Source organism: Glycine max, chromosome 10, assembly GCF_000004515.6.
Source record: "Glycine max cultivar Williams 82 chromosome 10, Glycine_max_v4.0, whole genome shotgun sequence".
Taxonomy (NCBI): domain Eukaryota; kingdom Viridiplantae; phylum Streptophyta; class Magnoliopsida; order Fabales; family Fabaceae; genus Glycine; species Glycine max.
The window spans coordinates 30242762-30269839 of record NC_038246.2 but is presented as its reverse complement, the minus strand read 5'-3'; the positions used below and the strand labels follow the sequence as shown (position 1 = coordinate 30269839).

The following is a 27078-nucleotide window of genomic DNA, read 5'->3' as shown; positions in this document are numbered from 1 at the left end:
ATTAAGAGGAACAAAATAAAAACATTTAAAATACTTAATAATAATTTTACCTAAGAGAATGCACCTCCACACTTGCTGCATTATTATATGGACTGCTTCAGCACTCCATGCAGCTGTGAATTTCGGACAATATATATATATATATATATATATATATATATATATATATATATATATATATATATATATATATATATATATATATATATATATATATATATATATGAAAAGTAGGTCAGAAACGGTCGAATGAGGTACAGTCAATGGAGCCGTTTATTCACTTAAATTTTTGGTACGGACCGTCTTTAGAGTCTAGACACCCACATTTTTGTAGAGGCACAATTTTTTTATTCATTAATATATGTAAATATATTTAAAAATTGAGCCGTCATCAGTCGATCAGAATGAATTGATCTTTTCTTATCATTTATACTTCAAAATAATGAAATATAACTAACGACAAGGTAAAGAAAAAACACGTGTTAGGAAGAAACCATCCAATTGTATGTTTTTATTTTATACGTATTCCCATAGTAGTGGCCAAGTCTCAATTCTTCATCACATTCTTCCCTTATAAATATACCCTAAAGAAAAACTTTGGAGAAACATAGATCATTTTCATCTAAATTCAATTCCACTGACAATAAAAAATATGATCTCTCTAAACTCGTGGCATCTCCTCCACATATTTGCATGCATTCTTCTTCTGACTCAGACATATTCTAAGGATGACAGAAAGGTAAATAATATATATCTATCTCCAACTTAATTAATTACTTTTGTTAAAAAATAGATAGTAATTGTGTTTAGTCAAGTTTATTTAAAAGAAATAATAAGCATGACCGACAGGTAAATAGTATATCTATCTCCTATTTTTTTAAGTAAATTTTTTTCTAATTCATTTTGCACCTTGAACATATGCTATGCATACAGACCTACATTGTTTACATGGGTGATCATCCCAAGGGAGTCGTCCAATCCACAGAATTACTTCACATTAGTATGGTTCAAAACATCCTCGGCAGGTTTGTTCATTTTCGTTTGAGTAAAAAGAAAACAATATAGTTTATTATATTAACCATATATATATATATATATATATGATATATCAATAATATAATTTATTTTCAATACTACAATGAAATTGTCTATAATGGTTACATTAGTAGACGTAAATACAATGTATATGTCCAACGATGTAATTATGATGATATTTCCGATTTGTCTTCAAAGGAGAAGATATGTAAAAAACAAAAGGAAAAAGAATTTCGGATCAAATAAAAAATATTTGCTTACCATATCAAATGGCTTCCATATCCAGCAAATTTGCCCCAGATGCTTTGCTACATAGCTACAAGAAGAGTTTTAATGGATTTGTTGCAAAGCTAACAGAAGAGGAAGCAGCGAGAATGGCAGGTATTGTGATCAGATGCATCTCTCTTTCTTTCTATCTTAATTTCAATCAATCCTTATGTGTATTTGTTTTGAGTTATGATATTTTTACATGCTTAGGATTGGATGGTGTGGTTTCGGTCTTCCAAAACAAAAAGAATAAGTTGCAAACAACAAAGTCTTGGGACTTCATAGGCTTTTCTCAGAATGTCAAAAGAACAAGTATAGAGAGCGACATAATTGTTGGAGTAATAGATTTCGGAATTTGGCCAGAGTCTGATAGTTTTAATGACAAAGGATTTGGTCCACCACCACAAAAATGGAAGGGCACTTGCCATAACTTTACCTGCAACAAGTAAATGATATTTGTTATACAAGTACTTTAATAGTTTATTTTTTTGTTAACATCGAACAATGATTTTAAGCAATTAAAAGTAGAAATCCTTCATTGAAATTAACATGCATTTATTATATTAAAAATATAAAAGTATAATAAATGTGTTTTCTATTCTCATAAAACTATTTGGGTCTTTGGCTAATCTACTCCTTTAATCAAGGAATTCGAAGGGAAAACTTTTATTGAAAATCATATGAAAAGAAATTTTAAAATGATAGAAGACATGTTTTTTTAGCAGTTTAACAAAAAAAATTATTCTTTTACTTCATTAACGAGTGTCCTATACAACATTTGCCAAGTTTAAGCCAACCCTATTTAAAATATAGTGGTTCCAAATGTGTTTTTAGTATTATACTACTGACATCTAAATTATAATTTTACCTCAATAATATATATATAATAAATGTTTGTATCAAATGTTAAAATAAATAATTGAAGCAAGGCTTCAATTTTGAATGGAGAACAACACGAAAAACACGTAATTAAGAATTACGTCATTACGTCCATGTTTTGCCAAAGTTTCTTTCTTCTAAATGTCAAAATATAAATTATTGCAAAACTTTAATTCTAAACGGAGAACAAGACCAAAAACTTTTTCTCAAAGATTTTATCTTCTAATTTATTTATAACAGTTATCATAACTTGATTGTAGCAAAATAATTGGAGCAAAATATTTCCGCATGGATGGTTCATTTGGAGAAGATGACATAATATCACCCAGGGATTCAAATGGCCATGGAACTCACTGTGCATCCACTGCTGCTGGAAACTCAGTTGAGTCCACAAGCTTCTTTGGCCTTGCCTCAGGGACAGCAAGAGGAGGAGTTCCATCGGCACGAATCGCGGTGTACAAACCTTGTTGGTCATCTGGCTGCGATGATGCCGACATCCTTCAAGCATTCGATGAAGCCATCGCAGATGATGTTGACGTCATTTCCATTTCCTTGGGACCTGTGAGTGTCGATCACCGCAACTATTTTGAAGATGTGTTCGCCATTGGGGCTTTCCATGCAATGAAGAAAGGAATATTAACGTCCCATTCTGCTGGTAATGAGGGTCCAGAGCTTTCTACAATGTCTGTTTATGCTCCGTGGTTACTTTCTGTGGCTGCAAGCACTACAGACAGAAAGCTTTTTACCCTTGTTCAGTTGGGTGATGGCACAGTCTATGAGGTAATTTTTTTTAGATCCATAAAAGTTAATTATTAATTTTTATTTGTGGAGAATTTAAATTCATAACTTTTTTCTTTTTTTTTTCTTTATCATTAATTAAGTCAATCTTATATTTATTGTCTATAAGTCTATAAGATAATTAAGAGTAGTTTTTTTTTTTTTTTATCTCACAACATACTTATATAACATTTTCTTATAATTAAACTTTTTTCTTTTTCTTACCTTTTTTATCATATTATATTACCTATCTAGCTACAATTTAAATCAAGCTACTTTTTTAGCTGCATGTATTTCTTTTGTTTTTAATACAATTTCACAATTTTTAAATTACAAGTTTGATTTATTTTGGACATAGTTCATGGATAGAGTTGATGCTCTCCGTCTCCTTTTCCATTAATTCTTTCTTTTCTTGTGAGGTTTCTGTATTGACATCAGTGGTGATTCTTCCTATATTATTTTTCTAATTAATGAAAAACCAACCAATTAATTAACCTTGAGAGTTTAATTTACTCAATTTTCAGGGAGTTTCAGTCAATACATTTGATCTTAAAAACGAAAGTTATCCATTAATTTATGCTGGAGATGCACCCAACATCACTGGTGGATTCAATAGATCCATATCCAGGTACCAACTAATAATAATTACTAGTTTCTATCTACCGAAAACAATTGCTGGTTTACCTCTCTGTCTCTATCTCAAACACACACACAGTTATATCATTATTTTGTATATTGAATTTCAAGACTGTATCCAAAATTCTAACATAATCACTCCTTAGGTCATGTATCCAAAATTCTTTGGATGAGGATTTGGTGAAGGGAAAGATTGTTCTGTGTGATGGTTTGATTGGTTCTAGATCTTTGGGATTGGCTTCTGGAGCAGCCGGTATTTTACTAAGAAGTTTGGCGTCAAAAGATGTTGCAAATACATTTGCATTACCAGCCGTCCACCTTAGCTCAAACGATGGGGCACTCATACACTCTTACATAAATTTAACAGGGTATATTTTTTTTTTTCGTTAATTAGGATCATATGTAATGCATAGAAACCATTTTCTTAATCAGTATATACGTCCTCTCATTAAAAAAAAATAAAAAATCGGTATAGACGTGACTAATTTATATGATATTAAATTATTAATTGTCTGACTACAGTAATCCAACTGCCACTATATTTAAGAGTAATGAAGGCAAAGACTCGTTAGCCCCTTACATAGCTTCATTCTCATCTAGAGGTCCAAATCCAATCACTCCAAACATTCTCAAGGTAACTTTATATAATCTTCATATATATATATAAAAGATAAACGTCTGATATTATATATTTTCTTAAACCTTTACTCTTTCTCACATTTATTTTGGACCATGTGTAGATTAAAATATACATAAAAATTGGTTTATATGAATTACCATCATTTTTTAGACTAAAATAATAGTATAATTAATATACATAAAAAATTAACAATTTGTATTTTCCAACATCTCCTTTTCTTATTTTAATTATTTCTTTATTTTGTAGCCTGATTTAGCTGCTCCTGGAGTTGACATTTTGGCTGCATGGTCTCCAATTAGTCCTGTTGCTGGGGTCAAAGGTGATGAGAGAAATGGAAACTACAATATAATATCAGGCACCTCAATGGCATGCCCTCATGTTACTGCAGCAGCTGCCTATATCAAATCATTTCATCCTGATTGGTCTCCTGCAACAATCAAATCAGCATTAATGACTACTGGTAATTAATGAATGAGTGTTCTCAATTTCTAAAATCACATAAATATAACTTCTTTTTCTTTTTAAATTAAGGAATAATATATAAAATCGTCAAATGAATGTTGGTTTTAGATTATTACAGGTTGACAAAAAAGTCTAACATCTAATGCTTTCTTTAAAAGTAAAAGATTTTCTTTTTAAATTGGATTTAAACTCCTCTTACCATTGGACCGATCTTGTTTATGCTTGTTTAATTATGACCAACATTGTTGCTTACTTATTTGCAGCTACCCCAATGAGCATTGCACTTAATCCTGAAGCTGAATTTGCTTATGGTGCTGGACAAATCAACCCCATCAAAGCATTGAATCCTGGCTTAGTATATGATGCCAATGAAATTGATTATGTCAAGTTTTTGTGTGGGCAAGGTTATGATACTAAAAAGCTAAGGAGTATTACAGCTGATAATAGCAGTTGTACACAAGCCAATAATGGAACAGTTTGGGATCTAAATCTCCCATCCTTTGCACTCTCCATGAACACCCCAACATTTTTTAGTCGCGTTTTCCATAGAACTGTTACCAATGTTGGATCTGCTACATCAAAATATAAAGCTAGAGTAATTGCACCTCCATCTTTGTTAAACATTATAGTGGAGCCAGAAGTTTTGTCCTTCTCATTTGTGGGTCAAAAGAAGTCCTTCACTCTTAGGATTGAAGGGAGAATTAATGTGGGTATAGTTTCTTCTTCTTTGGTTTGGGATGATGGCACTTCACAAGTAAGGAGTCCTATTGTAGTGTACTCTGAATAAAAATAATTTTCATGTAAAGAGTCTACCTATTGTTGTGTATGCTGAATAAAAATGATTTGATGTTAGTAAAACTTTGAAGTATTCATAAAATCTTTTGGGGTGATTAGTGTGTGTAAGTTATTTAAAGTAAAGATTAAATATGTTTTCAATTTTCATAAATATAAATACAAGTTTTAATTTCTGTCTCTAAAATTTTTTGTCTATTTTAATCTTATAAGTTTTAAGAAAAAAAATCATGTTATTAACTGATGATGAACAATTTTGTGTCTATTTTTATGTTAAGTCATTCCTTCACATTGATAGAGATTATTTTAAAAAAAATAAATTAATGAATAATATTAAAACTATACATAAAAAATGAAGATTAAAACTAATATAAAAATTCAAAGACTAATAATAAATGAAGATATATTTATAGGTGTTGCAATCAAAATGAGATAAGAAGGAATGCCTTGTTTTATCGCTTTGATGAGGACTTATCTCTCTGCTTGAGAAATGATATTTTTTTTCCATCCTTTAAGTTTCTTTCAAACTATCTCGATTAAATTGGAAAACTTGAATTTTGAACCTACCAATGATGGCACGAAGACCCAGATATCGAATTTCCCATTGCCTTAACACCAAGAAGCTATTGAAGCTTAATATTTCTGGTATAAAGCACATTTAGACTACATAAGAGCTCAAATTTGTTGAGATTGACATTTTAGCCTGAAGTTGCTTCGTAAGTCATAAGAATAGCATACATGATTAGCCTCCTCCATAGTAACTCTTGTAAAAATAATATTGCCATATGCAAAAAAAAAAAAAGGGTGAATATACAGATTCGGATTTATTAATCAAACAAATAATATGTTTTTTTATAAAAAAATTATATAATTATATAGAGTTTTTGAGTTTTTTTTTTTTGATAGGCATACAGTTTTTGAGTATGATGTATTAAGTTTGTGGATGGAATGGATTTTATCCATAGACTCACACACTATGTTTAATCTGCTTAAATCTAATGTATTGTTAATTTGTTATTTAAGATCTTAATCTTTAATTTAGGTTGATATTATTAATTTGTTATATATGTTTAAAATGATAGTATATTTTATTGTGATATATTTTAACTTAAAAAATGAACTTGATTTTTTAACTTTTAATTTTATACATTTTTCATTGGACTGTTTATTCATGAACTTTTACATACCGGATATGATTCTTAAAAAAATCTATTTATTTTGCAAACCAAACTTATTCAATCCATCTAAAACATTTTCACCATCGAACCTTAAATGAATCACACCTATTTATATGTACTCATTCCTAGCAAAAAGATAATATCATAATTGTTGATGTAAATGATTATGAATAAAAAAAATATCTACTACAGCCTGCAGATCCAGAACTCGTCAGCATTGTTACGTAAAGTCAATGGGATAGTTTATAGGAAGTTTTGGGGTGAAATGATAATAAGGGGGTAATTTTTTTTCCAAAATGACTAAATAAAATTTAAATTAATACTTAAAAAGGAAAAAAAATCGTTAGATATCTTATAACTTATGAGCATAAAGTTGTAAATTATATTATGATTTTAATTATTTTTTTTCATTGATCTCATAAAAAAGTTTACAATTTCAATTTTTTTCAATACAACTTTAAAGTTATATATAATTTTTTAAAAGTCGTAAATTATTTATGACTTCAAAGTCATAAACAACTTTTTTTATCATTAACAAATTTATGTTTTTTATTTTAATATTTTGATATTATTTTATTTAATATTTTCTATATTTTTGTATGTTGTTTTTTATTTAATATTTTCTATATTTTTATTTAATATTTAATTTAAATAAAAATATTAAAATGTACTACCACTAATTGTATACATAATGAGATAGATGAACTAATTTCAAATAGGTCTAAGAAATGTTCATTGTATAGAACTCTAGTAATTGTCCATACAAGCAAATTGATGACTAATATTATTTCTATTTTTTAATTTTATGCTTGTATTTAATTTATATTATTTATTTTAATAATTACTTTTGTTACTAAATTATTTTTTGTTGTTAATATTAAAATCATTCATAAATTAAAATTAATTAATACTATTGTACGAAATTATTAATTTACTTAATGATAATCGTAAAAATTATTTTTTAAAAAAATTAATATTATTTGATAAATTATAAGTTAATATTATTTGATAATATTAGTAACAAAGCATTTTAATATTTTGTTAAATAAATATGTTTAGTACATTTTAATATTTTTATTTCAATTTAAGTCTTTTTATTATTTTTCAAATTTGTAAAACAAATAATAATCCTTAACATTAGTAAAAAAGTATAGAAAATATATTAAGTAAAATCATATGCAAAATGTATTGTCTAGGACCCACAAAATACAGGTGACATCTTACTTGGCACCTAGAGACAAGTGTCAATCCTCCATATTAGCCATACTACATGAGGGTGGACGCTCAACCCTCAGCAGTCGGGCTCCCCAACAAACAGATTATCTTTAACTTATTAATATTCACATGTATTTGATTATTTTATTTATTGGAAGGTAATTAATTATCTATAAGGTCACACATTATCTACAAGGTATAATTATCTTCTACTTTTTATCTATAAACAAATATTTATCTCTAGCATTATCTATAAGCTTCTGGCTATTATCTACAAGTTGGGAATTATCTACAAAGGCTACAACAGCTCATACAAAAAAGGACCAACAGTCACGCTCAACTACTATAAATACAGGTTCCATTGAACCCTTTACACATTCCATCACACACTCAGCACAGGAGCAGCAAGCTTGTCCCTCTCTCTCGTTCGCTTATACGAACTTTACTTAAGCATATACTTGTTTGATTCTCCTAACTCATATTCTTACTTGAGCATTAGAGTCCTTTGTTTTGCAGGTCCTCCATTTGTCCTCTTAACAAAGTCACTCCTCCAAGCCAACATGTAAGGTCTGGAACCTCACACTCACCGCGTCAACCTTGACGTGTCACGATTTTGGATTTTGGTAAGGACATTTGGCACCCACCATGGGGCCATGTAAAGCATACCCCAACCTCTCGTTAACTCTCTCTCACATACACACATGGTTAGCACTCGATCTGGCCTTAGACATGAGACTTCTCTCAAAGACTCTCATCCTCATCTGGTATCTATGACAAACACAAATACTCTACAGTAACTCCAAAACCGCATCACGAAGATGGAGCGATACCATAAGGAGGAGTTGACAAAGATAAAGGCTGACCATGACCGGCTGGAGGCTTGTTTAAGACATTTCCAGGGTGACGAGCAATCCCCCCACACCTTGCCTAAACAGACCCAAGGGGAATCACACCTCTGACGCACAAGCTTTAACATTGCAAATGACTTAAGTCTCTTCCATAAGCATCGTCCAACAGGGCGAACTATCCGTCGACATTCTTTTGTCGACTGCATTATGGAGATAGGCATAACCTTGGGGTGGAAACCACTCAACGTCGAGCGGTACGATGGGACAACAACATTTGGATGCCTTCCTAACACTGGTAAACCTCTACACCAATGATGACGCGATTCTATGTCATGTCTTCCCTACGTCCCTCAAGGGGATAGCATTGACCTGGTACTGTGCACTCCCACCTATGTCCATAGACAGCTTTGACACCCTTGTCGAACTATTCAATGTGCAAAACGCCACCAACAGGTCCCATCGCATGACCTCAACCACCTTGGTTAGTCTGCGACAAGCAAACGACGAGTCCCTCAAAAAAATCATGGGCAGATTTGGGCGCACAACCGTCCAGATCCGAAATCTTACCCCGAGGTAGTGTTCCATTCAATGCTCCTCACATTATTCCTCGACAAGTTCACAGACAGTTTGTGCAAAAGACCACTCAATTGCATGGACTAGCTGCACGAGTGAGCCAAGGGCTACATCCACATGGAAGCATTGTCTAGATTACAGAATGAAGTCCACTAAGCCAGATAGAAGCGTGACAAGTGCAAAATAAACACCAAGGCTGACTTGCACAAGCCGGACAAGAGGCACAAGCCAGACAAGCGCTAGCCTTTCTCCAAAAGGCCCAAGTATGAGCATGACACAACCCTAACGGTCAATCACGCCACGATTCTCAAGGAAGCATTCAACCTAAAGGTACCCATCCGGCTACCCCATATGAAATCTCCCAAGTAGGGGTTAGACGTAACCAAATACTGCAGATATCACCGCGGTATTGGTCACAACACCAAAGACTGTTGGGCCCTAAAGGACAAGATAAAAGAACTTATACAAGCTAGGTACTTAGCCAAGTTAGTTAAGAGACCAGGCAACCATCAAGTAGGAGCAAGACCTAGAGGGCATCAAGAAGAGCAGCACAGGAACCAAGACGTAGACAAAAGAAAAGCGAAAGACTGAGGCAGACAAAGACACCAACAACAATAGCGTAAGCAATAACCTACACAGGAATAGGAACCCGCCTAACACATCAGAGGTGTAATCAACACCACCGCTAGTAGCTTTTCCTATGGGGGACAATCTAGCCAGTCCCAAAAACGTTTTCTACACGTCATTCGAGACATCAACATTAATTTTGTCGATGCACCACTATAGTGAAGTCTCCCTCCCATCACCTTTACGAATAGGGACTTCAAGGGCATCAACCCCGCCAACCAGGACGACCTAATGGTTGTCTCCATCATCATTGCAAACTTCATGGTGTTATCGACCAGGGCAGTTCTATTGATATATTGTACTAGAAAAACTTCCAGAGACTCGAGGTCTCCCCCAACACTGTCCACCCTCACGTCAGTCCATTCCTCGGCTTTGCAGGCGAAAGAGTCGAGACCAGAGGCTACATGGATTTTATGACCACCTTCGGTCTGGGTAATCTCTCCAGAAGTTTCACTATCAAATATCTATTGGTTGTCGCACACACATCATACTTTGACTTAATCGGCATAAAGACACTTAACAAATTGATGACCTTGGACGTAGGGTCTCAAATCCGAGCCCTGACTGTTTACCAACCTAGCCTAGGCAGTGAATTTGACATAGATCCGTGAGACGACACCTCTAACAAAGGCCTAAAACCCAATGAAGCGCTTGTCCAGCTGCAACTCGGACCTAAATCTGGGTAGTGCGCGCGACTCAGTAGGGACTTCATCAGTCACGAGCACTGGTGCATCAGCGACGTGCTACATAGAAACATGGATTTATTTTCCTGGCACCCATCTGATATGGCGAGAATCCACCCCAGCATAATCTGCCACAAACTTGCTATCCGCCCCTAGGCCAAACCAATATCATAGAAGAAAAGAAAGATGGGAGAAGAACAACGTAAAGTCGTCAAAGAAGAAGTCAACAAGCTCCCCAATGACAAATGGCGAATGTCTAATGACTACACCGATCTGAACAAGGCATGCCCCAAAGATGCATATTGTCTGCCCAGCATCGATAGGCTAGTCGATGGATTGTTTGGGTTCCAAGTGTTAAGCTTCTTAGACACCTACTCCGGATACAACCAAATTAGAATGCATCCTTCAGACGAGGAGAAAACGACATTTATCACTGAAGATGCCAACTTTTGTTATATGGTCATGCCTTTCGGCCTAAAAAATGCAGACACAACATACCAACGACTGATGGACAAAATCTTCAAACAACAGATCACATGAAATGTTGAGGTATAGGTGGACGACATGGCTGTCAAGTTTCAAAGCATATCCCAACACGTGGCAGACCTGGAAGAAGTATTTGGGCAACTCCGCAAATACAAAATGCACCTTAACCCTAAAAAATGTACTTTTGGGGTAGGCAGGGGAAAGTTCCTCGGCTTCATGATCACACACTAGGGAATTGAAGCCAACCCCAACAAATGCACCATTATATTGGAGATGCGCATCCCCACCAACATTCAAGAAGTTCAGAAACTAAATGGTAGGCTAGCATCCCTGTCTAGGTTCCTCTTGAAGCTTGCCGAAAAGGCGAAGCAATTTTACAAAGTGCTCAAGAAAACTGAGTCCTTCCTTTGGGATGAAAATTGTGAACGAGCCTTCCTGGCTTTCAAGAAAATCATAGCCATACCGTCAGTTTTGAGTCAACCCAGGCCAGGAGCACCACTGCTCCTGTATCTCTCAATAGCTGACGAAGCCATTAGCTCTCATCCTTCGTACAAGAGGAAGGGAAGCACCAGTTCCCTATCTATTTCACCAATCACATGCTCCATGACACCAAGAAGCACTACCAAATGATCAAAAAGGTGGTGCTAACAGTCATCACCTCGGCCCGATGACTTAGGCCCTACTCCCAGAGTCATCAAGTGTTAGTCAAGACGAACTACCCCATCAAGCAGGTTTTGAGAAAGCCTGAACTCGTAGGAAGAATGGTGGCTTGGTCCGTCAAACTTTCAAAGTTCGACTTCTTGTATGAACCACGCAGCCCCATGAAGACATAATTCACGGCTAACATTCTGGCAAAATTCTCTAGAAATAACAAAACCACCCTAGACTGGTGGACCCTTTACGTTGGTGATGCATCCAACGTAAAAGGAAGAGGGGCAGGGATCATCCTCAAAGGCCCTAACAATATCACACTAGAGCAAGTCCTCAAGCTTAAATTTAGAGCCTCAAACAACTAGGCAGAGTACGAAGCGTTCATTGCAGGTCTGAAGCTAGCAAGAGAAGTCAGAGCTAAGAAGCCGTGATACTACACACACTCGCAGCTTGTCCAAGGGCAGGTTGCCAACACTTATCAGACCAAAGAAACAGTACTACTCAAGTACTATCACATCGCGAAGTCTCTCGTAGAAAATTTTGAATGTTTCAAAATGTACTACACCCCTGGGAAAGCAATACCAGAGCAGAGTTATTTTCCAAGCTGGTTAGCACCATCCTCCCTATCTGAAAGTTTGACAGACCAAGCCACCATCCTTCCTATGAGTTCAGGCTTTCTCAAAACCCTGTGGTCTCTACACAGAAGGACGCTCCCTGGCCACCAAAGTGGTGCGAGTTGGCTAATATTGGCCAACACTCAGGGCAAATGCCCTTGACTTTACCAGGAGGTGCAAATGATGCCAAGAGTTTGCAGACGTGTGACGCACTCTCCTTGACAACCTTCACAGTCTGAGCTCCCCTTAGCCCTTCGCCATGGGGGGAATGGACATTCTGAGACCACTGCCAAAGGCTATAGAAGCAGTCAAATACTTACTAGTCGTCATCAACTACTTCACCAAATGGATAGAAGCAAGACCACTCCGGGAAATTACGACCAGCGAGGTGGAAAAATTCACCTGGAAACACTTCATCTGCCAGTATGGCCTCCCATACGCAATTGTCACCAACAACGACACTCAATTCAAAGCTCAGACTTATGAAGACTTCCTGACAAGACTAGGCATCAAGCACCTAGTCACCTCTGTCGATCATCCTCAGACTAGCTGTCGTAACCTACCTTACAACGGGACAGTGAAAGAAAATAGATAAAAGCATGTTCGTCTCCTAGGGAGAAAACCAATGGGAGTCGCCATCAATGTTTACTCGAGCAAAATATTAGAACACCAAAAGAGGTCTACGAATTTTGAAAAGAAGGGTTCGGAAGTTGTTTACGCATAAGGAAGGTATTAGCACCCTAGGCGCTTGTCACAAAGAAAGGCAGCCTTTAATCGAGTGTGCAATAAAAAATAACGACTATAAAATTAATTATTTTTCCAAGAGCGGTGAATTTCTTTTCTTTTACTATATTATTTTTTTTTAATTGACAAATGTGTTGCCCTTGTTCCTACGTATCCTGAACTGCAATGAGGAAATCAAACCTACATAATTCTTTAAGTCTGAATGTTTGTGTGGTGAATTGATTTTATGTTTTTTAAAGGATTTATTTTAATTGCAAACAAAGAGTCATTAAGGCGTTGGACCTTGAAACGACATTTTAAATTTTGAAAAGTAGAAGAAGTCGTTAAGGCGTTGGACCTTGAAACAATCTCAAGTGATATTTGAGTAGAAAATATTACATATATAATATTAAGAGGGGTACATAAGGGTACAAAGATTACACCTGATCCTTAAGAAAAACTAACCGATCATTGCGCAGGTCATAAGGCTAACAAGAGAAATGGCAAAGGAAATGATCCACGGTCACAATTATGTAGTGCCTCGACTTTACTTTTCTTCTTCTCCTTTTCCTTCCGCATTTTTCCTCTATTTTCTTCAGTTCCAGGCCCTTAAACCCTTCCCCCTGCATGGCTATTTATAGAAAAAGCCATCTGGTGCAGGGGAAACTTGCCTAAGCGAGTTGCTTGCTTAGGATTGAAGTCATCAGCTCGCCCATGCGAGTAGCTTGCTAAAGGCTGAAGCTTTTTCTTGGCCCAGACGAGCTAGATGCTAGCCTGGGTGTTTAGGGTCAAAAAACTCTAGGAAATGATCATTTTTCCCCTTCCTTGTGGCTTTTGTTTCTGGAACTGACAAACAACCATCAAAACCCTACACAACCCATTGGCCTTGCACTGTAACCAATGCCAAACACCATAACTCGATTAGCAATGATCAAAACATCATACCTGAATGATAAAAACATAATACCCATATGAAATTAGGGTCTGACAGTTGCCCTTCTTTACTTATCTTTTAAAGATAATGACACTAATTTCATTCGAGCGATTTGGCTATTCAAAATCGGACGCCAGAGAAAACTAAAAAAGAAACCGAAAAAACAAAGGGACATTGAAGTTCTGTAACACCAAACAGAGGACCTTGAAGTCCTATAAAACATAAAGTGGAGGACATTGGAGTCCTATAGGGCATAAAAGCAGAGGATAATGACATTGAAGCCTTGTAAAGCGTAAAAATAGAAGATATTGAAGTCTTTGAAAAGCATAAAGACAAAGGGTGTTGAGTCCTATGGAAGATAAAGACAAAGGACATTGAGTCGTATGGAAGATAAAGACAGAGGACATTGAGTCCTATGAAAACATAAAGATAGAGGACATTGAGTCCTATGAAAGCATAAAGGATGAGTCTTACGAAAGCATAAAGACAAAGGACGTTGAATCCTATGAAACATAAAGGAGAGGACGTTGAGTCCTATGGAAACATAAAGACAGAGGACGTTGAGTCCTATGAAAAATAAAGGCAAGGATGTTGAGTCCTATGGAAACATAAAGGCGAGGACATTGAGTCCTGTGAAAGCAAAAAGACAAAGGACATTGAGTCTTATGAAAACATAAAGGCAAAGGACGTTGAGTCCTATGAAACATAAAGATGAGGACATCGAGTCCTATGCAAACACAAAGACAGAGGACGTTGAGTCCTATGAAACATAAAGGTAGAGGACATTGAGTCTTGTGAAATATAAAGGCAGGGGACGTTGAGTCTTGTGAAACATGCCAATAGGTACTAGAACCCAAGGGTTCAACCGTATAAGAAGGCAAAAGGTTGACTCTTTGAAAGGGGCACTCATCCCAAACTCAAAAGATAGGACATTGTATTTTGGAAACTGGTATATAAAGAGAAATCTATGCACTTATAGCCTGATATGGAGCATGAGATATGGAATGTAGAAGCGTGCAAATTTCGTCATGAAATGCAGTAAACTGTAGGCTTTGTGTCCAGTAATGCAATGCAAAAGGTTTTGAATCATGAAAACGGTGCAATGCTCACGACATTCTTTCCCTCTTTTGTGATTTTTTTTGTTTGTTTTTTTTTTTGTGAAAAACAAAGATCGACTGTCTCTTTTTGAAGGACGTGATAATTCATGCAATCTCATCCTATCTTTTGCAGATCCTTTCGGAGACTCCCTCGGAGTGTATATTTTGTTTGACTTAATCACTTGACAATTTTGGATGACGACAGTGGAGCCATTTAACATTTAATCAATCAACTAAAATATTGATCCCAGGGTTCGTCCCTTTCTTTTTGTTTAAAAGCTTCAATTATTCTACACAACAAGGAGATATAAGGCTTTGGGACCGAATGCATGCACCATTGAAAGATGACAATAGATTTTTACACTTTGGTATATGACCAAGTGAAACTTTCCTGATTTAAGATCATAGAGCGATGCCATGGGACTGTTATCCCGCTGAAACTTGATGACATGGACTAATCCCGAAAGAATTTATATAACAAAGGCCACCCTTGGATTCAAAAGTAATCCTAAGGAGTTTCCATGAGCGACTAACATCAAATATATCCTACTATCACAATTGTCTTTGGGCATTTTCCATGAGCTCCTGGTCGAATGAGTTTTCTTCCCAAATGTGCAAGTGCAAAACCTCAAGGATTTTTTCTTTATTTATTATTCTTATATTTATTTTTTTAACAATCACAAGCGTGTACGGGTTCCATTCAGGAATCCAAACTTAAAAGCAAAATTAGTCATTCCTTGATCCACATAGGCTTTATTGGGCTTGTAACGTGGTCAGGGGTAAGAGGACTATAAAAGGAAGTATCAGATAGGCTCAAAGAGTTTTTAAGAGTTATATTGAGTAAGAACCTTGAGAGTCTTGCTTGTACTTTTATTCATTTCAACTTTTTTGGGTTAGGCTCTACTCCTTTGTCTTATTCATTAATCTTTATTGCACTTTTGTGCCTTTCTTGTAAAATTTGGAGATCTTTTGTCTCTCTCTTTTTTTTACTCGCCCTTGGCGGATTTGCTTTCTGCTTTTTTTTTCTTAACATCATTGTTGCCTAACCTAGAGCTTGGTAAACCTCATGCATGTGTTGTTTGCATTGCTCTTTTCGCCAGTTTAGCGGTGGTTCCCACTTAGGGTTTTTTGGTTGTCTTTTTTTATATAAAAAAAACAAATATGCTTTGGCTCGGAAGCGGTAGCAAGGGATAAATTAGTGTTTGGGATGAAGAAACACGACCATGTGTCATTTCAAATATTAACTAGAGACTTTTACAGTTTGGATTTTGGGGCAAAACCTTTAATAACATGCCCTTGATTGTTTTTCCTTTTTTATTTCCCTAACTTTTGCCTAGGCCACCCTTTTGGGTTTTCAACCTATCGGGTGAAGACTTCTTGTCTGTCCCTAGGTTCGCTTGAAGCTCATGCATGATGTCTGTCATTGCCCCGGTGTAGGGTTCAAAGGTATATGTTGTTGTCATTTGTCATAACCTTGTAGCAAGAAGAAATGAAATAAACTGTGAAGGTTCTCGAAAAAGAATTTTCAAGGACAATAAATATTTAAAGGATTTTCAATTGACAGATTAAGTCAAATGACTCTTGTTCTTAACAATTCATTTTTTTCTCGAGAAAGACAAGTTTTAAGAATGATAAGATGAGGTCACATGAATGTCTATACTTCTTATTTTTTATTTGGAAACAAAGTTAATCAAATGTTTATTCAACTTTACTCGTCGCTTACGGCACCCCCACCAAATGTGTAGAACGTGCAATTTCTGATTGGGTGGACTTGGAGATCAACTCAAGAGTACAAGTCACTGGAGCAAACAAACCAACAGTGTACATCCACATTCCAGTGAAAGTTAAATAAGCAAATATGTAATTGTGAGAGAATGAGAGACAACAACATCAAATTTATCCATATTATTAACATTGTAATTGTCGTTTAAAATAATAGCATAAACCTGAAAATCCTAATGAGTCACTGGAAACATCTAACAACAACCTTCAAATTGTACCAAGCATCATGCATAGTATTACTTGACGACATCAGAATTCACAAGTGATTCTCCTCCTCAAATCTCTTCCAGCCTGCATCGATCAGACTTTGCACCTTAAGTTTTAGGGTCATACAATGCTCAATGGAATGCCCCGGAACACCCCCATGATAAGCACATGCCACATTGGAGTTGTATCCTGTGGGAAATGGAGGTTGAGGAATATTTGTTGGGCTTATGTCTACCATTGCATTATTAAGCAGATAAGGGAGTAAGTTAGCATATGACATCGGGATTGGGGTGAATTCTACAAGCTTCTTTTCTGGAAAGTTTCTTCCCTGGTTGGTGCTTTGATTGGTATTAGGGGTGATGTTTGGTCTTGGATGTGCATCAGGTGGATTTTGTGGCCGATTTAGGGGTGGCCTTTGTGGATGATTGGGCGTTCTTGGTTGGTAGGGTGGCGAGTAATGGGAATGACTGATATTGGCTAAGTGTTGATATTGTTGGGGAGGATATTGGTACATGGGATTTAAAGGGGCTAGTGGGAAATTTGGTCATGTAGGAACGACAATCACAGCATGGGTTTCTCCCTTCTTCTTATTCCCTCCACTCATCCCAGGTCTTCTATTACTAGAACTCGCAGTAGCAGCATAATCAAATTTCCCTCTTCTTAGATCCACTTCGATCCTTATGCCAGCAAACACTAAATCTGCAAAACTTGAAGACATGTAACCTATCATTTTCTCATAGTAAAACATCGGCAATGTGTCAACTATCATTATTATCATTTCTCTCTCCATCATCGGGGGCGCTATTTGAGCAACCAAATCACTCCACCTTTGAGCATATTCTTTGAAAGATTCATTGTCTTTCTTGCACATATTATGTAGTTACATTCTATCTGGAGCCATATCAAAGTTATATTGATACTGCCTAATGAAAGCAACCATTAGGTCCTTCCAGGAATGGACCCGAGAACGTTCTAGGTTAGTATACCAGGTAATAACTTCCCCAGCAAGACTCTCCTGGAAGAAATGCCTCAATAACTTTTCATCTTTCGCATACGCCCCCATCTTCCTACAATATATTTTCAAGTAACTCTTGGGGCAAGTGGTTCCTTTGTACTTATCAAAATTTGGCACCTTGAACTTTGGAGGAATAACCATGTCGGGTACCAAGCACAACTCTGTCATGTCAGCAAAGGCATAATTTCCTCCTCCTTCAATGGCGCATAGCCTCTCCTCCATATGCTCAATCCTTTCCTTCTCAAGTACCGTGGAAGGTCACTCTTCCCTTACAAAATGCAAGGGTTTTGACAACAGGAAACATTGAGATATTCCAAAGCATTCAACACAAGGATGCCATAAAATGTCTACCCTTTAGTGGTATATCCTGGATAAACCCCGAACCCGGCCAGAGTGTGGTCTTGGGGGACTTCATGTGTTTCCCCCATGGGTTGAGAGATATGTGCATGATCAGATTGGGGTTGTTGATTCTGAATGAGTACGGGTGCAGAATTTTTTATATTCTAACCAGAAGCCTATACAACAGTGGGCAATGTATAATTAAGAGGCAACCCATATAGTAGGAAGGAATGTTTCCTCTGAATCTGAACATGATGAGGCCCACATGCATTTTTCGTTGCCTCGCCTCCTTGACCTACTACATCTGAGACTGGATGATTCACTTGATTGAAATCGACCGGGTGAATCGGGTCCATCTTGATAGCAGTACTCATAGCAACAACTGTAGCAGTGTTATCCTCTATCGTCTTCCTCATGCTCATCATTGCTTCCATCATCGTTGTCATTAGTTCCTTCATGATCTCCATATCGACCTTCATTTGTTCCTGTAGTTGTTGAATTTCACTCATTATTTTGGCCTTGGCACGCATCTGATAAGGGTATCGTAAAGCGTGTTCTTTCTCTTTGGTTACAATGACTACGATTTTGATTTCAAAGAAAAAATGCAATGAGCAATGCAACCAAAGTGGATAGACAAACAAGCATGAATGCATGTAAATGATACGTTGCTGAAGTATTGCGAATTTTACATAGGATATTTAGTAGAACATAGGGTCGAATCAACTCTAATTTTCATTAAATCTCGTCAGAGTCAAAGTGCAACTAGAAATAAAACATGGACACATCAATGGTTCCTAATTTTGTAAGTTATTAGCTCAATCATTTGTTGGCAGTATTCAAAGAAGCTATGTAAATTCGACCCATCTTCTGCCCAAACTTTCCCAAGCTGGTTACTTCCATACTTTGACAGGACTTGATAAAATCCTTTTCTTAAAGACTGTGCTTGGTTTGACCCTATGCTCACAGGAATAGAAATTTTGATCGCCAATATTTCAACAACCTATCATAGAGGAGATATGATGAATGATCAGGGCATAGTTATGCTATGCATGAAAAATGTATTTATCAAACTGACACAAGACGCTCGAAAGACCACATTTTCCTTGTTAACAATGCATTGGGTACCATGTTCATGTAATTTCAATCATTTTCGGGAGAAAGGATTGTATAACCCCAACATGGTTTGTTTATAGCTATTACCATGGTACCCAACACATGAAACTAAAAATGCGGTGTAAACTTTCACACTTCATTGCGACTTTTGGCAACGAAGAAGGGAATACAAGGCATGAGCAACTATACGACAGGATTATGCATAACAAGCGAACGATGATAACAGAATGTATGCAATTGGCTGAACAAAAACATGCTAAATGAATATGTATAACAATGAATTGACTTACGCAAATGCAATCCATGAATATGATAAATGATAAATGCAGGAATGATATGTCCATTATGATGCCATGAAGAGATGCATTATGCGATCAAGGAAACCAGACATGGTGAGTTTGCTCCATGTCCTTAATTCAGGAACCTAATGGAAAGGATCCAAAAGTCCACTATCTAGTGACAACTCCCAAGGGTATTTTCATGTAACCTTACCGGCCTTTAGAGATATCATCCTCTTAGGTAATATACTGTGGTGATAGGGACTATCAGTGACAATGCATCACCAAAAGAGGAAAACTCTAGATGAGACTTCATTGTTATCAAGCGAGTTGGGGATCTAACATGACCACAAATCGAACTCCACTCCCTATGGCTAACACAGACCTGGGTATAGGGCCTAATATCTCAAAGTGTGTGCAAAAAGTGTGGGTGTCACGTGTGAACGGAGCAACCTAAGAATTACCCAACCCTATCTGCAAAACAACCAGAAAATTCCCAGGCAGATACAAGAAGTATAGCACATGTCGTCTATCCTAGGATTCAATGGCACAATTCATTTCTAACTACAAAGGTAATAGATACAAAGGTACACACCAAGAGGTCACAACATGGCAAAGGTTATATACAAGTATGAACAAAACAAAGAATAAAGGAAACAAGTTCGAAGCTAAACCGCAAAATGAACGGTAACGGAATGAAACTTTAACGAACATGAGCATAATGCAAGGATTAAAGAGAGAGGGAAAATAAATAAATAAAAGGTCACAATAAAATTGCACACTCGATCAAATAACTTAACTCTCTAACGCTCCCCAGCGGATTCGTCATCTGTCACAACCTACCTTACGACAGGACGACGAAAGAAAATAGATAAAAGCATGTTCGTCTCCTAGGGAGAAAACGAGTAGGAGTCGCCACCAACGTTGATTCGAGGAAAACGTTAGAAAAACCAAAAAAGGTCTGCGAATTTTGAAAAGAAGGATTCGAGAGTTGTTTACGCATATGGAAGGTATTAGCACCCCATGTGCTCGTCACGAAGAACGACAACCTTTAATCAAGTGTGCAATAAAAAATAATGTGATTACACAATTAATTATTTTTCCAAGAGCAGTGAATTTCTTTTCTTTTACTATATTATTTTTATTTAGTTAATTTTTTGTGGAATCGACAAGGTTGTTGCCCTTGCTCCTACATATCCTTAGGTGCAATGAGGAAATCAGACCTACATAATTCTTTAAGTCTGAATGTTTGTGTTCAATTGATTTTATTTTTGAAGGATTTATTTTAAATGCAAACAAAGATTCGTTAAGGCATTGGACCTTGAAACAATGTTTTAAATTTTGAAAAGCGGAGGGAGTCATTAAGGCGTTGGATCTTGAAACGATCTCAAATGATATTTGAGTAAAAAAGATTACATGTATAATATTAAGAGGGGTACATAAGGGTACAAAGATTACACCCGATCCTTAAGAAAAACTAACCAATTGTTGCGCAGGTCATAAGGCTAACAAGAGAAATGGCGAAGGAAATGATCCGCGATCAAAATTCTACAGTTCCTCGACTTTACTTTTCTTTTTCTCCTTTTCCTTTCGTGTTTTTCCTCTGTTTTCTTCAGTTCCAGGCCCTTAAACCCTTCCCCCTGCATAGCTATTTATAGAAAAAGCCATCTGGTGTAGGGGAAGCTCGCCCAGGCGATCTACTTGCTTAGGATTAAAGTTATCAGCTTGCCCAAGCGAGTAGCTTGCTTAGGGTTGGAGCTTTTTCTTGGCCCAAGCGAGCTAGATGCTATTCTGGGCGAGTTTAGGGTCAGAAAACTCTAGGAAATGACCATTTTTACCCTTCCTTGTGGCTTTTGTTTCAGGAACTGACACACAACCATCAAAACCCTGCACGACCCCTTGGCCTTGCGCTTTAACTGGTGTCAAACACCTTAATTCGATTAGCAATGATCAAAACATCATACTCAAATGATAAAAACATAATACCCGGATAAAATTAGGGTCTGACACTAGCTGACAAGTAGAGGCAACTAACAGAGTCATCCTCAGGGCCCTGCGTACTAGACTCGACAAGTCTAAGGGCCTATGGAAAGAAGAACTCTACAACATACTGTGGGCGTACCACTGTTCACCCCAGACAACAACCAACAAAACTCTTTACTGACTTGTATATGGCACAAATGCCAGGATCCCCGTTGAAGTCGGGGAACCATTGACAAGGAGACTACTGTTCTAGCAACAACAAAATGAAGAAAATATGAGGATGGAACTTAAAACCACCGAAGAAGGATTAGGGAAGAAGCTTCCAAACTAAGAGCAACCAGGAGATACAATACAAAGGTTCAACCATGAGCCTTTCAACCTAGCGACCTCGTATGGCGAGTCTGAGGTGATGCCAGAAAAGATCCCTGAGCGGGAAAGCTTGGCCCTAACTAGGAAGGCCCATTCGGGGTCACAACCAACCTCGACAATAGAGCGTACCGATTGCAAGAGCCGGATAGCAAAGCAATTCCAAGAACATGGAATACCACCCACCTGAAGTTCTACTTCAGCTAACCTATAGTCCAAACCCAATGTTGTACTTTTTTTCCTACTCAGGTCTTTTGTCCCAAAATTAGAAAAATCAGGGTTTTGGCTTGAGGGGTTTTAATAAGGCACATCTAGGGTAACGAAGGGAATTTATACTCAATCAAATATATTGAATAAAATTCTACATCTCTTCCTTTTCACATTTCTCTTATCAAGACAAGATCATCAATAATCGTAGCTTCGTGGCTCTTAAAATCCAAGGTCCGCCCTCGGTGAGCCCTTCTTTTAGTACTCAGCCTCCAATACGTGCCACTTTGTAAGAGGCACGCATGCAAGAGCATATCACTGTGACTCCAGTACGTGCCACCCACAGCAAGTGGCATATGCACACGAGCACCCTAATAAGCCTCTAGTACACGCCACCCACGACATATACACACGAGCATCCTACTAAGCCTCAAGTGCATGTCACGCACAGCGAGTGACATGCGCACACAAGCACAACACCGCGTCTCTAGGACGTGTCACTTTGTAAGAGGTGTATATGCAAAAGCGTACCACTATGAATCCAATATATGCCACTCACGATAAGGGGATATATGCAAGAGCATACTACTAAGCCTCCAGTACATGTCACTCACGGCATGTGCGCACAAGCACCCTACTAAGTCTCCATTGTATGCCATCCACGATGAATGGCATGCATGCAAGAGTGTACCAATATCATGACCCCAGTGTATGCCACCCACAGCGAGTAACATACATGCAAAAGCATATTATCATCATGACTCAGTGTATACCACCCACAACGAGTGACATACATGTAAAAGCGTATCACCATCATGACTCTAGTATATGTCATGCATGGCGAGTGACATATATGCAAAAGCTTATCACCATGTCTCCAGTGCGTGCCAACCATGGCGAATGACACATATGCAAAAGCACGATGCCCAAACCCAAGTCAAACAATTCCCTCATTCATACTCCAAAGGGCTTGCAAAACCCATGGTCCTCCATTGGTGAGTCCCACCGATTCCCACCACCATGCCTCTAGTACAGTAACTTTGTAAGAGTCACATATGCAAGAGCATGCCATTACGTCTCTAGTACATGCCACCCATGACGAGTGTCATGTATGCAAGAGCACAACTCTTATGTGGCACACAAAACTCAACAAAGCCAAGCTCCGCACTTATGTTGGTTTTAGATTACAGATTGACAAAAAAGTCTAACATCTAATTCTTTCTTTAAAAGTAAAAAAATTTCTTTTTAAATTTGATTTAAACTCCTCTTATCATTGGACTGATCTTGTTCATGCTTGTTTAATTACGACCAACATTGTTGCTAACTTATTTGCAGCTACCCCAATGAGCATTGCACTTAATCCTTCTCATTTGTGGGTCAAAAGAAGTCCTTCACTCTTACGATTAAAGGGAGAATTAATGTGGGTATAATTTCTTCTTCTTTGGTTTGGGATGATGGCACTTCACAAGTAAGGAGTCCTATTGTAGTGTACTCTGAATAAAAATAACTTTCATGTAAAGAGTCTACCTATTGTTGTGTACGTTGAATAAAAATAATTTGATGCTAATAAAACTTTGAAGTATTCATGAAATCTTTGGGGTGATTAGTGTGTGTAAGTTATTTAAAGTAAAGATTAAATATGTTTTCAATTTTCATAAATATAAATACAAGTTTTAATTTTTGTCTCTAAAATTTTTTGTGCCGATTTTAATCTTTTAAGTTTTAAGGAAAAAAAAAAGTCAAGCTACTATTAACCAATGATGTATCCTGTGGATAATTATGCCACCTTGCATTACTGATGTGACATAATTATTTTTATGTTAAGTCATTCCTTCACGGTGGTAGAGATTATTTTTTAAAAAAAATTAATGAATATTAAAACTATACACAAAAAAATGAAGATTAAAACTAATATAAAAACTAAAACACTAATAATAAATGAATATATATTTATAGGTGTTGCAATCAAAATGAGACAAGAATGAATGCCTTGTATTATGGCTTTGATGAGGACTTCTCTAGTCTCTGCTTGAGAAATGATATTTTTTTTCCATCCTTCAAGTTTCTTCAAACTCTCTCGAATAAATTGGAAAACTTTGAATTTTGAACCTACCAATGATGGCACGAAGACCCAGATATCGAATTTCTCATTGCCTTAACACCAAGAAAGATATTGAAGCTTAATAATTCTGGTGTAAAGCACATTTAGACTACATTAAGAGTTCAAATTTGTTGAGATTGACATTTTAGCCTAAAGTTGCTTCATAAGTCATAAGAATATATAGCATCCTCCATAGTAATCGTAAAACTAATATTGCCCTCCATAGTAATTGTAAAAATAATATTGCCATATGCAAAAAATAGGGTGAATATACATATTCAGATTCACGAATCGGTTAAATAACAAGTCTACTTTTCAAAAATGTATATAATTATATAGAATTTTTTAGTATGATCTATTAAGTTTGTGGATGTAATGAATTTTATCCATAGACTCACATATTATCCGTTTAATCTGCCTAAATTTAATGTATAAATATTATTAATTTGTTATTTTAAGATCTTAATCTTTAATTTAGGTTATTATTATTGATTTGTTATGTTTAAAATGATGGTATATTTTAACTTAAAAAATAAAATCAATTTTTTTACTTTAAATTTTATGTATTTTTTATTTTTTAAAAATATTTTTTATAAAAAATATTTTTAATAATTAATACTTGAGTTCGCGAACTGGACCATTTATTCATGAACTTTCGTTTATTCATGAATTTTTGCAAATCGAATATAAATCTTAAAAAAATCTATTTATTTTGCAAATCTAACTTATTCCATTCATCTAAAATATAAGCTTCATAGGTCAAACCTTAAACGAATTAGACCAATCTATATATTCATTTCTAGCAAAACGATGATAGCTTAATTGTGGATGTAAATGAATATGAATTAAAAAAAAAAAATATCCACTGCTGCCAGCAGTTCCAGGACGGGTAAGAATTGTCACGTATAGTCACTGGGGTAGTTTATAGGAAGTTTTGGGGGTGAAAGGATCATAAGGGGTAATCTTTTTCAAAATTACTAAATGGAAATGGGATAGTTTATAGGAAGTTTTCGGGTGAAAGGATCATAAGGGGGTAATCTTTTTCAAAATTACTAAGTGAAAGTAAGATTTAAATTAATACTAAAAAGAAAAATAAGTTATAAGATATCTTATGATTTATGAATATAAAGTCATAAATTGTATTATAACTTTAATTTTTTTCTTTTTCTTTTTCATTGATCTTATAAAAAAGTTTACGATTTCAATCTTTTTAATACCACTTTGAAGTTGTATATATTTTTTTAGAAGTCGTAAAGGATCTACTACATCGAAGTCCTAAATACCTTTTTATTTTAATTATTAAAAAATTTAAGTTTTTTTCTTTTTTAGTTTTGTTTAATATTTTTTACATTTTTTATATTATTTCATTTAATGTTTTCTATATTTTTCTGTTATTTTTTATTTAATATTTTCTATATTTTTATATTATTTTTATTTAATATTTTCAATATTTTTATTTAACATTTAATTTAAATAAAAATATTAAAATATACTACCACTAATTCTATATATAACGAGATGGACAAATCAATTCTAAATAGATCTAAAAAATACTCATTATATAAAATCATAGGAATTGTCTATACAAACAAATTGACAGTTAATATTATTATTATTTTTTAATTTTATATTTGTGTTTAATTTGTATTTTTTATTTTATATTTATTTTAATAAATACTTTTATTATTAAATTATTTTCTGTTGTTAATATTAAAATAATTCATAAAATAAAATTAATTAATACTATCATATGAAATTATTAATTTACTTAATGATAACTGTAAAAATTAATTAAAAATAAATATTATTTGATAAATTATAAGTTAATATTATTTAATGATATTAGTAACAAAACATTTTAATATTTTTTTAAACAAATATGTGTATAGTACATTTTAATATTTTTATTTTAATTTAATTCTTTTTATTATTTTTTTAATTTATAAAACAAATAATAATCCTTAACATCAGTAAAAAATTATATTAAATAAAATAATATACAAAAATATAGAAAGTATTAAATAAAACAATATAAAAAATATTAAAGAAAACAAAGATAAATATGTTAATAATTAAAATAAAAAAATTATTTATTACTTTAAAGTCATATGTTTACTGCTTCTAAAAAAAGTTAAAAATATTTACTACCTTAAAGTCGTATAAAAAAAATTGAAATCATAAGTTTTTTTATAACTTCAAATGGAAAAGAAAAAAATAAAGTCATAACATAGTTTACAAGTGTTTACTCAGAAGGAACCGTCAAGTATCCTAAAACTTATCATTTTCTGGATATTAATTTAAATTTTGCCCCATTTGATAATTTAAAAAATAAATAAATAAAATTACCTCCTTAGGTGGTTTCCCCGAAGTTTTGGTAAGGACCGGCTTCAGACATCAGCCTGGGCATCGATTTTTATAATTAAAGATGTGAATGAACTTTATCATCTAAAGTAATTGTATTAAGTATATATGTTTGTCTTTATTTTGGAGGAGTTAAACAAAAGAAAATATTTTAGTTGCAAATTCGCTTTTCTTTATATTATTTGTTAGATTATCTGATAGTTTCTTTT

General features: G+C 35.2%; 1 protein-coding gene across 1 annotated transcript; it reads left to right on the top strand.

Annotated features, from left to right (window-relative positions):
* The first annotated feature begins 939 nt into the window (after positions 1-939).
* Positions 940-5610, top strand: LOC100801111 (cucumisin). Its single transcript, XM_006590007.3, has 9 exons — positions 940-1025; positions 1322-1416; positions 1513-1747; positions 2442-2961; positions 3483-3586; positions 3741-3962; positions 4117-4228; positions 4481-4694; positions 4960-5610. The coding sequence occupies exons 1-9, from the start codon at positions 949-951 to the stop codon at positions 5481-5483; spliced, it is 2103 nt and encodes a 700-aa protein (XP_006590070.2). The 5' UTR covers positions 940-948; the 3' UTR covers positions 5484-5610.
* The last annotated feature ends 21468 nt before the right edge of the window (positions 5611-27078 follow it).